This window comes from Notothenia rossii (genome assembly GCF_949606895.1).
Source record: "Notothenia rossii genome assembly, chromosome: 8".
Taxonomy (NCBI): Eukaryota; Metazoa; Chordata; class Actinopteri; order Perciformes; family Nototheniidae; genus Notothenia; species Notothenia rossii.
The window spans coordinates 31,962,531-31,975,467 of record NC_136906.1 but is presented as its reverse complement, the minus strand read 5'-3'; the positions used below and the strand labels follow the sequence as shown (position 1 = coordinate 31,975,467).

General features: G+C 39.1%; 1 protein-coding gene across 3 annotated transcripts; it reads right to left on the bottom strand.

Annotated features, from left to right (window-relative positions):
* Positions 1-3,697: 3,697 nt before the first annotated feature.
* On the bottom strand, positions 3,698-11,913 carry LOC307014442 (uncharacterized protein). 3 transcript variants are annotated; one of them, XM_079642339.1, is made up of 17 exons: positions 11,864-11,913; positions 10,826-11,084; positions 10,564-10,696; positions 10,388-10,462; positions 9,824-10,219; positions 9,191-9,636; positions 8,933-9,111; positions 8,250-8,343; positions 7,933-8,168; positions 7,601-7,715; positions 7,082-7,199; positions 6,910-7,001; positions 6,357-6,474; positions 6,158-6,259; positions 5,886-6,059; positions 5,244-5,420; positions 3,698-5,016 (listed from the first exon to the last, which is right to left on the bottom strand). In XM_079642339.1, exons 2-17 carry the CDS (start codon positions 10,892-10,894, stop codon positions 4,742-4,744), a joined length of 2,799 nt encoding a protein of 932 aa, XP_079498465.1. In that variant the 5' UTR covers positions 10,895-11,084; positions 11,864-11,913; the 3' UTR covers positions 3,698-4,741. The 3 variants fall into 3 exon arrangements, with proteins under 3 accessions (XP_079498465.1, XP_079498464.1, XP_079498466.1); XM_079642340.1 differs by lacking the exon at positions 11,864-11,913 and having other exon boundaries at positions 3,699-5,016; positions 9,191-9,423; positions 9,532-9,636; positions 10,826-11,611; XM_079642338.1 differs by lacking the exon at positions 11,864-11,913 and having other exon boundaries at positions 10,826-11,613.
* Positions 11,914-12,937: the final 1,024 nt, after the last annotated feature.

Genomic DNA, 12,937 nt, shown 5'->3' with positions numbered 1-12,937 from the left:
ATTTGAAATGGAACGCAGCCCACACACGGCAGACAAACCCAAACACTTTTGGAACACGCCACCTCCAGACACATTAACATGCACTCCCCTAACTTTCCCCTAATCTGACATTGTATTTCATTCCATAACATATAAATATACTGTTCACCCATGTGACACACACACACTGAAACCAAAATAATTTACAAACATGTGAAAATCTTTCATATGCGATGGAAACTTCTGAAGCAATGGAAACAGGAGTCAGAGAGACACGAGGAGAGCAGGAACTTTGATGGCAAACTGATGGTTTATTCACAAGACATGTTGTGTGCCACGAATTGACACAAAAGATGCCAAACCAATTCTGAAGATCTCTACCCCAGACCCATATTTAGCTAGTTCTGAGAGAAGAATCAACATTGTGCATAACAAGATAAAACCAACACCTCTATCAGCTGACGCCAATAGGCAGGAACAGGGAGACAAAACACTGAGAGCACAGTAGCCAAGGCTACAGGTGCCTGTGCTCAGTCAGGACAAGACCTGGGGGGTATACCACGAAACTGGTTCAACCTAACCTGGATATGTTTGAGTTAGCCGGTTGGCCTAATCCAAAACATACGCCCTCTCGCTAAACGGCACTACGACACGGGTTATCAAGTGGATCGCTCAAGCCAGCCGTGCCTATCTAGTTAGGTGCGCGTTCACATAAAAGGGGTAGTATTTGGAGCATTCGACCAATCACAAACATGGAGAAGCGTACTGACAGCGCAGCGCGTATACTTCCTGAATGAAAAGTCAACTATATAATTAGACAAATATGAAGACTTTAAACATCCATGACTCAAACACTTTATCCAGGATAAAAGCCACATAGCTGCACCTGCAAGGTGAACACAGCTGGTAAAAGAAAAAGTGTTTGAATGCGTACATTAACAGGTTTATGATATGCCACGTCTAAGACACGATCTGACTTTAATTACATTTGACTCGAGTGTTTCGTAATGTGTTGCTTAAAATAATACTTCTGCATACAGTATGTGACACTGTAAGTGTTGCACGGCCAGATACGGCTCAGCTGACTCAGATAAGGAGATATATGATACATTATGATGTGATGCCGCGGACTGTACTGTTACTTTGATCCAGTTACTTATGTTGTGGCAGATATTTAATTAAGCTTTCTTAACGCTAATGTTATAATAGTCAGATTGCTCTGAAGATGGGAGGTGATATTCTATTAATGTTCACATTCACACGTGAACACGTTTGGTTCTATGCAAACTCAGTAATATCCATTGTGATACAGTTATAAGGCCTTCACAAGAGACTGTCAGTGGAGATTAAAGGGGATCAGGAGCTCACGTCTTCTCAGAGTCCTTGGTATCTGGCTTGATGATTGTCTCACATTTCTAAACTTCATGTCAATAACCTGCTTAAAAAGCTGAGGGTTAGCCTAGGTTTCTTCTACAGGAACAAGTCCTGTTTCTCTGCTTGAGGCCAGGAAAAGGCTAGTCACTGTGACCTTTTGACCTGTGCTGGACTATGGTGATTTGATCTATATGAATGCACCTGCCAATTGCCTGGTCAAGTTAGATGCTGCGTATCACAGTGCACTGAGATTTGTGACAAACTGTAAAGCATTAACCCATCACTGTACCCTGTATGCAAGGGCTGGTTTGCTTTCACTAACTGTACGGAGGCTCAGTCACTGGTACATTTTTATATACAAAGCCATGTTAGGGAAACTTCCATCTTATATCTGCTCCCTGATCTCACGGAAAATTGTAAGTGGCTACTGCCTGAGATCGAATGCTGTGGTTTTATTAAATGTGCCAACTGCTAGGACTGTCTTAGGGAAGACAGCTTTTAGATGCGCAGCTCCTCTGTCTTGGAATAGTCTGCAAATTAAATGGAAACTGAGCAATCTGGTGCCACTAAATGTTTTTAAAGCTCGATTGGATGCTACTCAATCGGAAGCTATTGGTACCTGTTTATGTGGATAGTTATGTAAATGGTGCTGTATGATGTCCTTTTGTTGTTCTGTTTATGTTTTTATGTTTCGTGTGGAACCTACTTGAGCAGGTCTCCCTTGAAAAAGAAATCAATGATCTCAATGGGATACACCTGTATAAATAAAGGTTTGAAATTAAATGAAATGAGAGTCATCATCATCATGTTCTCTCTGCTGCTGCTGCTGCTGCTGGCAGCTGGAAGTGAGTCAACACTTATTATACTGCTGTTTAACAGGATAATCTGTCATATAACTTTTTTTTGTATTTGTACAGGTGTGAAGTGTGAACAGTTGACACAGCCAGCTTCTGTGACTGTGCAGCCAGGTCAACGTCTGACCATCACCTGTCAGGTCTCTTATTCTGTTAGTTAATAATATTATAAAATTCAATAACATGCTTTAACCACTAGGTGCCCGTTTATCAGCTGTGCACCGTTATGGTGTAAATACTGCCTATCTACCAATTGGATCCAATATAAAAGTCAGCCGAATTACTGTTGATATTGCAAGGAGACATATTGTGTGAAAATAAATCTAAGATGTTGTTAAATGGCTGATATATTTGTGATCCACGTCACGTTTTCAGTTTTGGCGGCAGTTCTTCCTGTTTGTATAGAAGTCTTCTCATCAGGGCTCTATAAATAGATAACTACGGCAGATATGTAATATGTAATGCAGCCGAACCATGTATTACAATGCCGTTATGTGATTAGCTCCAAAGAGAAAAGCAAGCAAACTCGGAATAAAGTATTATTATTTTTTTTTAAATGTTTTCGGATTTCACATCGCATAAACACCATTTCCCAACGTGCATTGCGGCTAAACCATGAATCACCGAGCTGAGGATCTTGGTTATGGCTAGAAAGGATCCGTCTTGTGTAAAACTCTCGCGAGAGTTCGGCTGAATGTCACGTGGCTGAATGTTTACGTTTGGCAGGCAGCCTTTCAGTTAGGATCGTTAACATCAGTTGGCCACAGCAAATGATGGTGAGAAGCTAAACTATCTATTAATTATGTCAATGACAGGGAGTGTGATCGTTGAAAAGCGGTCTTGCTGGTGTTCAAAGAAGAATGACAACACTGTAGATCACCAACACTATGGTTTATTTTTTATTCACAGGCAAGTCAACGTTGTCGCAGTAAAAGTCCCAAGATAGCTCCTGGTGCAATAAAATGTTCCCTTGCAGTGTTTTACTATTATGTCTGATGTTTCTCTATTAATATTGCTGCTGCATTAATGTGTATGTTGCATCATGTTACTGCTGTAGATGTGTTTCCGAGCCGCTCCGATTACAACGAGAGTTACAACGAGAACGTGACGTCATATTTACAATAGAAGGATCCTTTCTAGCCATAACCGAGGATCTTGCCTACGTCGGTTTCCGGTATTGTTTTTGACGGATGTATTTTGTTATACACACATTCCTTCACATTTAAATTAAAATGTACATTAAAATATTTCATGAGGCTTTCTAAAATGTTTTAAAATATAACTACGGTTCGAGTTGAAGAGTTTATAAATTAACATGAACCGAAGCTGTTGCCTGGTAACGCAATCGTGCAACGTCACGTCCGTTAATTCCACATCCACACACATCGATTTAATAAATGAATATAGCCTTTGTATCTGCTAAAAGAGGTGCCGACCAGCTGGGGCAACAGCAAATTGGCGAAATTGAGTGTGACTATTACAAATGAAATCATTATTATATTAATATTGATAATAATAACAACCGACCGTCGGGGTAGCATTTGCTTGGCATTTCCGGGTATATCTCCACTGGTTGGGCCACGTTAACAATACTGTGTAATTGTCACGTTTGAAGGGACGAAATCGTGACAGCTTCACGTCTCCCATCATGGTAAATCGTCACATGTTCACGTCTTGCCGTGATACCGGGTTGTGCTGACCATGTCCATGCCTTTATGACAACAGTGTACCAATCTTCTGATGGCTACTTCCAGCAGGATAACTCACCGTGTCACAAAGCTCAAATATTCTCCAACTGGTTTCTTGAACATGACAATGAATTTTACTCAAATGTCACAGTCCACAGTCATCAGATCCAAATCCTACAGTGCACCATTGGGATATGGTGAACGAGAGATTTGCGTCATGGATGTGCAGCCGACAAATCTGCAGCAACTGTGTGATGCGATCAGGTCAATATTGAGTGAAATCTCTGAGGAATGCTTCCAGTACCTTGTTTAATCTATGCCATGAAGACTTAACGCAGTTCTGAAAGCAGATGGGGGTCCAACCCATCCTAGCAAGGTGTACCTAATTAAGTGGCTCGTGAGTGTATTACTTAGCTCAATTTGTATTGTTAGTGTGTGTCTGTAGGAGTAAAGTCTAGACACATTCTTTGGATGTAAGCATTGGCTAATTAAACAGATCATGATTAAATGACATGATGATAATAAGGGTGATCACCAAAACCTTATACCAGGGGTGGGGAACCTCTGGCCCTCGAGGTAACTCGGATCTGAAGGTGACTGATAACTGCTAATGGCATTTACTTGAATACCAGACATAGTAAATGCAAAGCAGGATCATATAAAAAAAAAGGTAATAAACAAGCCATTCAATCGTAATACTCGTTTTAATACGTTGACATGCATACAACACAATAGACTTGTTAAGTCCTGTTCGTTGTCCTGTTTGTTGTCCTTATCACCGTCCTGTTAGTTTTCCTCATCACCGTCCTCATCACACTCTTGTTCGTTGTCCTCATCACCGTCCTGTTAGTTTTCCTCATCACCGTCCTCATCACCGTCTTGTTCGTTGTCCTCATCACCGTCCTCATCACCGTCTTGTTCGTTGTCCTCATCACCGTCCTGTTCGTCGTCCTCATTACCGTCTTCAATGTCTTCCTCCATCATGAGAAAAGACGAGTCCGAGCCAATACAGCTGTAGGTGCTGGTGACTCTGCTCAGTTTCTGCTCCAGAAGATATTGATGGTGTAAAATACAGCAGTGCAGTCCCCTGTATCCCTCTTCTGTTATATCGCTTGGAGAAACTAAAATAAAAAGACAAAATGACAGTCTATGTAAGGCAACTTTTAGTTAGCATTGATGTTGGTTCCATATAAGCAATTTGAATGTTTAACTCCGAGGCTGTATATTAGCTAAAAAGATTTGTGATTCAGAAAAAATGCAATCATTACAGATGCTATTCAGTGATAGACATTTGACACTGGGAGGGGGGCAGTGGCAAATGTTATAAATCGGTATTTGTGGAACATACTTTGGTTCCTGATGTCGTCTTTTGTCTGATGAAGGAGGCGGTCCAGTTTGTCCAGTGCCTGCCTCAGATTTTGACAATGCTGGGTCATCTCCTTCACAATGATGACTTTCTCCTCTTCCATACGCCTGACCAGCATAACCTGGTCAAAAAGTCGCCTCTTTGTGCGCAGGTTCACCACTATAATGGAAAAAACACAAAATATAACAACCACAATGGAAAGGCTAATAAAACAAATAATATCAGTTTGTATTCAATCTTTTTTAATTAAATTGACCAAAACCTTAAAATCGGGTAAAAAAAAATTCAACCTCGCCGCTTGCTGAATTTTTTCAATTCTGTCTATGTTGGCAGAATTACATTCAGTATGTCTTGAGATTCAACATTAGTATGCAGTTCAGGGTGGTCAGGAAGGGTTTTACTGTTTCCATAGATATGCCTGTCCCAGTGAGACTAGACTATTAAGACTTGATAGGGCAACATCATACAGACCTTTCAATATAATTATTTTAAAATGATTTGTTGTGATCATGATGATTTGTGACACCTATGTTGATAGCTCTGTGTTACATTGGTGATTGTATTCTAGTACTTCAACTGAATTTATGGAATATCTAGGGCAAACAAAAACAAGTTGTTTCTTACCATCTCCTTGCGCCTCCCAGGGCAGAATGACATCCTCAGACAGACCGCATGCTGCTTCTGTGTCAATTTTCTCTGAACAGGCATCAATGGTGTTGTACTGCAGTATCCTCTCTCTGAGTTTCTTCTTGAGCTCTGTCAGTCTTCTCCGTTTGCGTTGCCTTGTTTGGTTGCTGTCTGTAAAGTAAAACAAAATACAAATAAACTAATATTAATAATACAAACAACAACAACAAGAAACAAATATTGTTTCTAGATAACGTAATAATAAATACCATTTTGTCGATAGAGGTCGTGTTTCTTTCTTCGGAGGGAATAAATAATTTCATCTATTTCTCTCTGGAGCTCCTCTTGGCTACTCTGGGCTCCATGTTTCTCTTGAAAACAGAAACAACAAGGTGTAATCATAAAACATGAAGCCAAATGTTTGGAAATATGGAACCAAATCTATACCACAGTGATCATATAACATACCAGTGGCTGCCCATTGCTTGACCTCCAACACCCACTGCTCCGTGTCCTCCAGGGAGATGTTCAGCTCTTGCTTGAGACTCTCAAGATTGTCCACTTCAGTTTGTGCTCTCTGTGTAGTCTGGTTAGAATGTTTAAAAGGAAAAAGTGAATATGCGTTCCAGTTGGTTGAGAAGGTTGTTTTTTACTGAATTCCTTTATGCACATTAACTGACCAGACAACAACATGAAATGCTAAACACCTTCTCTTCAAGGTTGGCAAGTATCACCTTAGTTTCCCTTTTTTTTCAAGATCAAGCAGGATTAACATTATTATTATTATTATTATTATTATTATCCAGAAATTCAGATGAATCAACCTATAGTGCTTTATTAAAAACAAACAGAACAGAGACTCTCTTGGCAGAACAGTGTGCCATGGCAGCACCATCATAATGAAATGATTGCAGAATACATTCAATTCAACAACATGTAGCTAAGGATGGTGTTAAATTACTACAACAACAAACTCGGATAGTCTTAATATACATTTTGAAATGCAGCATGGACGTCTTACTTTGACAAATCTCTTTGAGAGTGTCTTGTGGAGATTCTCCACCTTCCTGTGGTTCCATTGCATAGCCAGCACGGTTATCATATCTGCTCTAGCTGTAAACACAAAAACATGAAAATTCATATGAGCTTTACAATGTGGCACTACTTAAAACTATTTGTTTTCCTCTACCAACCTGATTTGGTCATGTATTTTGTTGTCAGAGCTGCCCTTGAGAGGAAGCTGTTAACCTGTTCCACTTCCTCGCCGACAGTATTTCCAGCACCTTCCTGGCTTCTGCCACCCCACTTCACCTGCTCAGAATCATAAACAATGAGATCTAGCTATTTAGTTCAATATTATAATTTCTTGTACTGTACATCTTTAGTTATCATCAGTGTCAGGAGCAATTTCAGAAAGTTAAAATGTTCTTATATTGAATTATGCTTTGAACTACAATGTCACAACTGCAGTTATTTGAAGCTCTATTCATTCATTATTTCTACAGTGCGGATATATTTACTAAAATAAACATAATGGGTTTTGGAAGCCTATCCTTGTGACAGTCTGTTTTTTAACAATTTTGTCAACATTTGTAACTATTACAATTATTCCACAGGCTTGAATAGAATATACTACATGATATTCTTATGTGCACTACAATTTCTAAAACATTTGAATCTAGTGACACAAATGTTTAACTTGCATACTGTACCTCGCATTTGCCTGTGTGGGCCTTGGCGTGCATTACAGAGAGAAAAGGTTTCATCTCTGTAAGTGGTTGGAGCTCAGGCAACTTTGCTGCCATCTTCTCCAAATAAGGCCAGTACCTGTAATGACAAAATCAATTAGCTTTTCCAGTTGCATGATGGCATAATAGTAAAAAGATAAACCAGGTCCTTAAAATTACCAGTACAATCCTTGTAACCAACATCAGCATTTATCCAAATGAATGTTTTTTTTGCTTTACATCTACTGGATGTGCAAGAATTAAATAGATAACACGTTTCCCACAAACACTTCCAATTTTGCAATAGTTATAACTACCTGCAGGCAACATCCATACAAAAGAATGTTGCATTCGCAACTTCAGCCAGCTCCTTCTGCAGGAACATTGGGTAGGCATATATTTCACCACGGTAGTGATTTAGGCCTTGTAGTAAGATGCCATGTCTGCACACAGCTATTTGCAGTCCTTCCTCATCCACCTTGGCCCTGGACTTGTGTGAGGTTTCTCTGCAAGCTGTGAATGTTGCCGGTCCACAAACATCACGACCACTTTTCTGAAATAGACACAATCTGTTACATTTAACCCTGTGCTAAGAAAAATAAATAAAGGGTTAGGGGATTGAATAGATTCTTACAATCGTCATCTGGCTCCTGATTTTGTCGACAAAGGCAGACACTTTACTGTCCTGGGCAATGAACAGTCCATCAAATAGAGACGGTTCATCTGTCCTGCGAAATTCGAGAAAGACATTGTAAGCAACATTATCATACATACATAAGTTTGATTGTGTCCTCTATTTAATGTGGCCAATTTGCTTTTGCCATAACATTTTCATAAATGTGGAAAAGGTCTTTGTGAATTTGATCTGTAATTCTGTGTAAAGTCTTTTGCCACCATTATTTAACATTAGTGAAAAGTTTACTGACTTCTTGTAAAAAGGTAAAAATAAAAGTACATCCTTTATATTGATGGGCATGGAATAGGGCAGAGGAAGGCATAGAAAAAGGTTCCTGGGCAATTTAATACATTTTTCATGAAGCGATTATATCCAAAACTGGTTCTTAGCTCCAACATATCCAACTAACGTCAACCATTTAACATTTTAAAGTTGAGTTAACTTTACAGGCGTCATATATAATAATTTTTATGAATTGGATTTATATAATTATGTGTAATTTCAAACCAACTATTGTTTTCTGATGGTCTACAAACTTTGGAAAAAGAAATTACAGAGTTGGGGAAAGTTAGACATTTCAGCAAAGACATTCAGCTTAGTCAATAAAACAACAACTAAAATGAGAATATGATTTCACTGACCCTCTGGACTTCTTGAAGCGATAATGCTTTCTATTGCCATCTACAGCAATAGCCAGCATGTCAGGTGTGCATGCTGGGCATTTAAAGGGCTCCACCAGGCATAGATCTTCTTGTCTGTAATTACAGAAGGCAAACTCCCGAAAGACTCTGTGGAAGATATCGCTACAGATTCTGCCTGTCTGGAAACAAGAATGGTATTCATTTGGTTAATTAAAAGTTTGGTATTCAAAAATCTTGAAAACCACATTTTATTCTTACCCTTCCTGTGGAAAACGATCGATGTTCAAGCATTTTTATAAATACTTGCTGGGATAATGCTGAGCTGGCCAATTTCATTTGCTCGAATGATGTGAACACATCAAAGTTAAAAATAATTTTGCAGCTGTCGGTTGCTGGCCAGTATTTGTATCCCAGCAAGTCACCTATGCTCGGGGACCATTTGGCGGAACAAATTGGGCAGCACACAGAAGGCAGACGAACATTGTATGGACCTGAGAAAAAATATAAATGTGCAATTTGACAGCTATCTATGCAATGTAGGACAAAAGTATAATAGTAATCCTGTATTTCTGCTTGATCGTCTTCTGGTGGCAACAAACCATTGATAGTCACCAACACGGTCTGCTTTCCTGGGATGATGGTGAAATCTTGGCTTGGACCACAGAAGCAGATTTGGGATGGCGGAGGAATTGGAAGCAGACACACTGCAGCAAAGACAATTTCAGAGATTCATATGCATGTTAGGACATGTTAGGAAATGTAGTCAATACAAATTGAGAAATTTTAACAGTTAAAGCAAACTTCCGACATGGTGAAAATGATGCCGCTGTATATGTAGTGCACATTAGGAAACCATGGTAAGGGAATATGTAATACCTTATTTGAACCCACCTTGTTCACAGAGTCCATATTGGCCACTTTCATCCACAACCACTAAGGATGTGGGAGGAATAGGTCTGTAAAACCCATCAAACATGGCTTCCCTGTCATGGAAGACATGTTTACCATGGATAATAGGGTCACATGCCGGACAAAGAAAGGGAGTTCCTGGTGGAACACAGTCCAAACACCGGACCACAGCATCAGCAGTTTTGCATTGGAGACAGGAACGTGTAGTGACAATCTCTGCAGCCAATTTCAAATTAAGGAGCTCTGGCATTGCAGCTCTGAATTTTTGTTCACGTTTCAACTGTCTTTGGGTCCATGTTGATGCAGTGGGTGTTTCTTCTGATGATGCAGGGACAGTGAGAGAACCCAACAGGTTTCTCAGTGTCTGAAGATGTTGATCTAAAATAACAAAATATAAAACAAATCATGGAATTTAGTTTAATTTTAAAAAGATATTCCATACATGGCTTTTCACTTTACAATGTATCATGAACAAAGCTATTACATACTACAAACAATTACCTACATTTCAAGTTGAAGGATAATTTAAGAATTCATTGTGCATACCAAGACTTGGGACCTGTAGAGGAATCTCATGTGTCTCCTCGACCTCTGGGGACTTCTGAGAGCTGGAAGGTTTAACTGCATAAAACAAAGTACGAATTTATGGGAAACATTATTGAGGACCGACCAACGACATTAAAACTTAATGAAACACTAGAACTAGATTATATTTTACAGACCAGATCGATTCTTATTCCAATGTTGGGCTATAATGTTCCCATCCAGGTCCCTCTTCCTCCAGGAAACATTTGATCCTTGCGTTATTTTCTTTGGTATCTTCTGTATCTTCGGTTTCTTTGGTTTCTTTGGTATCTTAATATATAAATATATAAAAGAGATTATATATTTCCCTTAATTGTTGCACACACATCTTTGTAATGTGTGTGTCTGTTATCATTTGAGTAAATGTTATAATACATTTTTGGATAATGTTGTACTTGCCTTATTTGCCAACTCATCTGCGAGGGCATTCCCTATCTCTAGCCATTCATTCAGTTGCTTGGAGGCCATTTTTAAGTGAGGATAAAAAGGGCAACAACAAACAAAGGATGAACTGACATACAGGGAGGGAGAAAAACAAAACAAAAGACAAGAAAACGAGAGGGGTGAAAGAGAGTAGGAAGAGGAATATGGCTCTGAAAAGAACCGTTGATTTTTTTATGATAATAGGCTACTTCATATAATTGAATTGATAGATGACCTGAAAAAAACCAAACAGATGAACTCAGATTAGCTGTGCTACCATGTAATTTAATTGTTGCTTCATAAATAAGCATTCGCCAAAATAAAACTACAGGCACCAAAATCAATCAAGTCCCAGGTAAATCAGTAATTACAGGGAAATATATTTCTCTTTTTAACTAGATGTGATGCTTTCACAAAACTTAAGTTGAATTAGCGAATGTTTAAAGTAGTAAAACAACTATGACCTGATGATATTCAAGTGTTGAACTTACCCTAACTATCATTAATGCAACATGTTAGGTGACATTTCGAAGAAAGAAAAAGTGTGTGCATTATAAAAAGCGCCATGTAAATGTCAACTATTATTATTATTATTATTATTAAAGTGCCATTTCCTTTCGCATTGTTTACGTTCATATCATGTCCTGGTCTGGTTAGCTGAATATACATACTTTTGCCATTGTTATGTGTTATGTCACGTGCTACCAAGGGTTTTGTTTTTAGGCAAGATTTTAGCTCCTTTTGTGCGAAGGAGAAAACTCTCCCTACAACTTGTTGTAGACGAACCTTCTTATATTGCAATACATATCCGTTAGTGCATATAAGCTAAGCGCTAAGCGCTAACCTTTACAGCCATGCTATTGCTAACAACATGCATTCGCCTATACTGCCTATGCCACGGGCCAGCCCTAAAACGTAAAACTGAAATATCGTGGTTAAACATGCTTAGTAGAAAAACGACAGGATTAATTAAAAGCGTAAACAAATCAAATGAAATACAGAAATCAGATTTACCACTTGTAAAGCTCTGACGCTCTTTAACAATCCTTCTTCTTCTTCATCTTCATCTTCATCTTCATCTTCTTGGCTCGTCGCACTTTTATTGATGCGCAAGGTTAAAGTTCACGGGATTACGATCGTGACAAAACGTGACAAAAGGTTGTAATAAACTGCTGCTAGAAATGAATAATGGGAAAGCTACGTGGCTATGGGTCGTAATATCGTGATCAACACTGCTTAAACAATCGACCTATTTGGTCGTTTTTTGTAGGAGGACAGGCTGACTTTTGTCTAGTTTCTGAACAGATATGAGGAGCTGTGAGTTTGAGTGCTAACAGCTAACGGCTGATTTTGTTTTTCTGAAGATGACGTCACGGCTCCGCCTACACTCCGTTACTATAGATACTACCAAGCCCCCAGGAAGTGCGCCGGACTCAGATGAAAATATTCGTGGTGGCCAAACGGCGGTACTACACTTCCGTTTGGTTGCCAGGCCCGGAAATACTTTTTCCCATTGACTACTTGGGGAAAGAGTGGTCTGTAAAGCGTTGGATCATTTTTTAAAAACTAAATAAACTACCCAGTATGAACAATTGTATATCCCTTATTAAAAACATTCGTTCCTCAAGTTGTAAAAATGTACTAATAACGTTATTCTGAGAGTTATTTCCCTCTGCATTATGAACGTGCATCGAAACCACGGGACCGCTGCCCGGCACGTTCATGTGATGTGACGTGTTCAGCACTACATGAGTTTTACCTTTACCCATGGATGCACAATAAGAACGGACCATATCGCCTTACTGCCAGCCCACGGAGCTGTAATAATGGATATATTGCACAAGTTTGCTGTAATTCATCATTTGTAAAATACTATACTACATGGGCTGTATGATGTAAATCTTGTATTAAATAAAGTTAATATTACCGACGTAGATTAACGTCCCTGTAGCTTCTTATTGCACTTGCAATATACCATTTAAGGAGTTGAACGTTGCTGTTTGCTATTACTATAATACCACGCAGGGATAAGCCAGAGTTTACAACCTTTGCATGTGGGCACAACACGTTTTGACCCAGATTAATTAG

Coding starts and splice junctions, on each gene's coding strand:
- LOC307014442 (XM_079642339.1), bottom strand. CDS start 10,894: ATGGCCTCCAAGCAACTGAATGAATGGCTAGAGATAGGGAATGCCCTC. Junction 10,463..10,563: donor TTGGAATAAGAATCGATCTG/GTCTGTAAAATA, acceptor TGTTTTATGCAG/TTAAACCTTCCAGCTCTCAG. Junction 6,260..6,356: donor CAAGCAATGGGCAGCCACTG/GTATGTTATATG, acceptor TCTGTTTTCAAG/AGAAACATGGAGCCCAGAGT.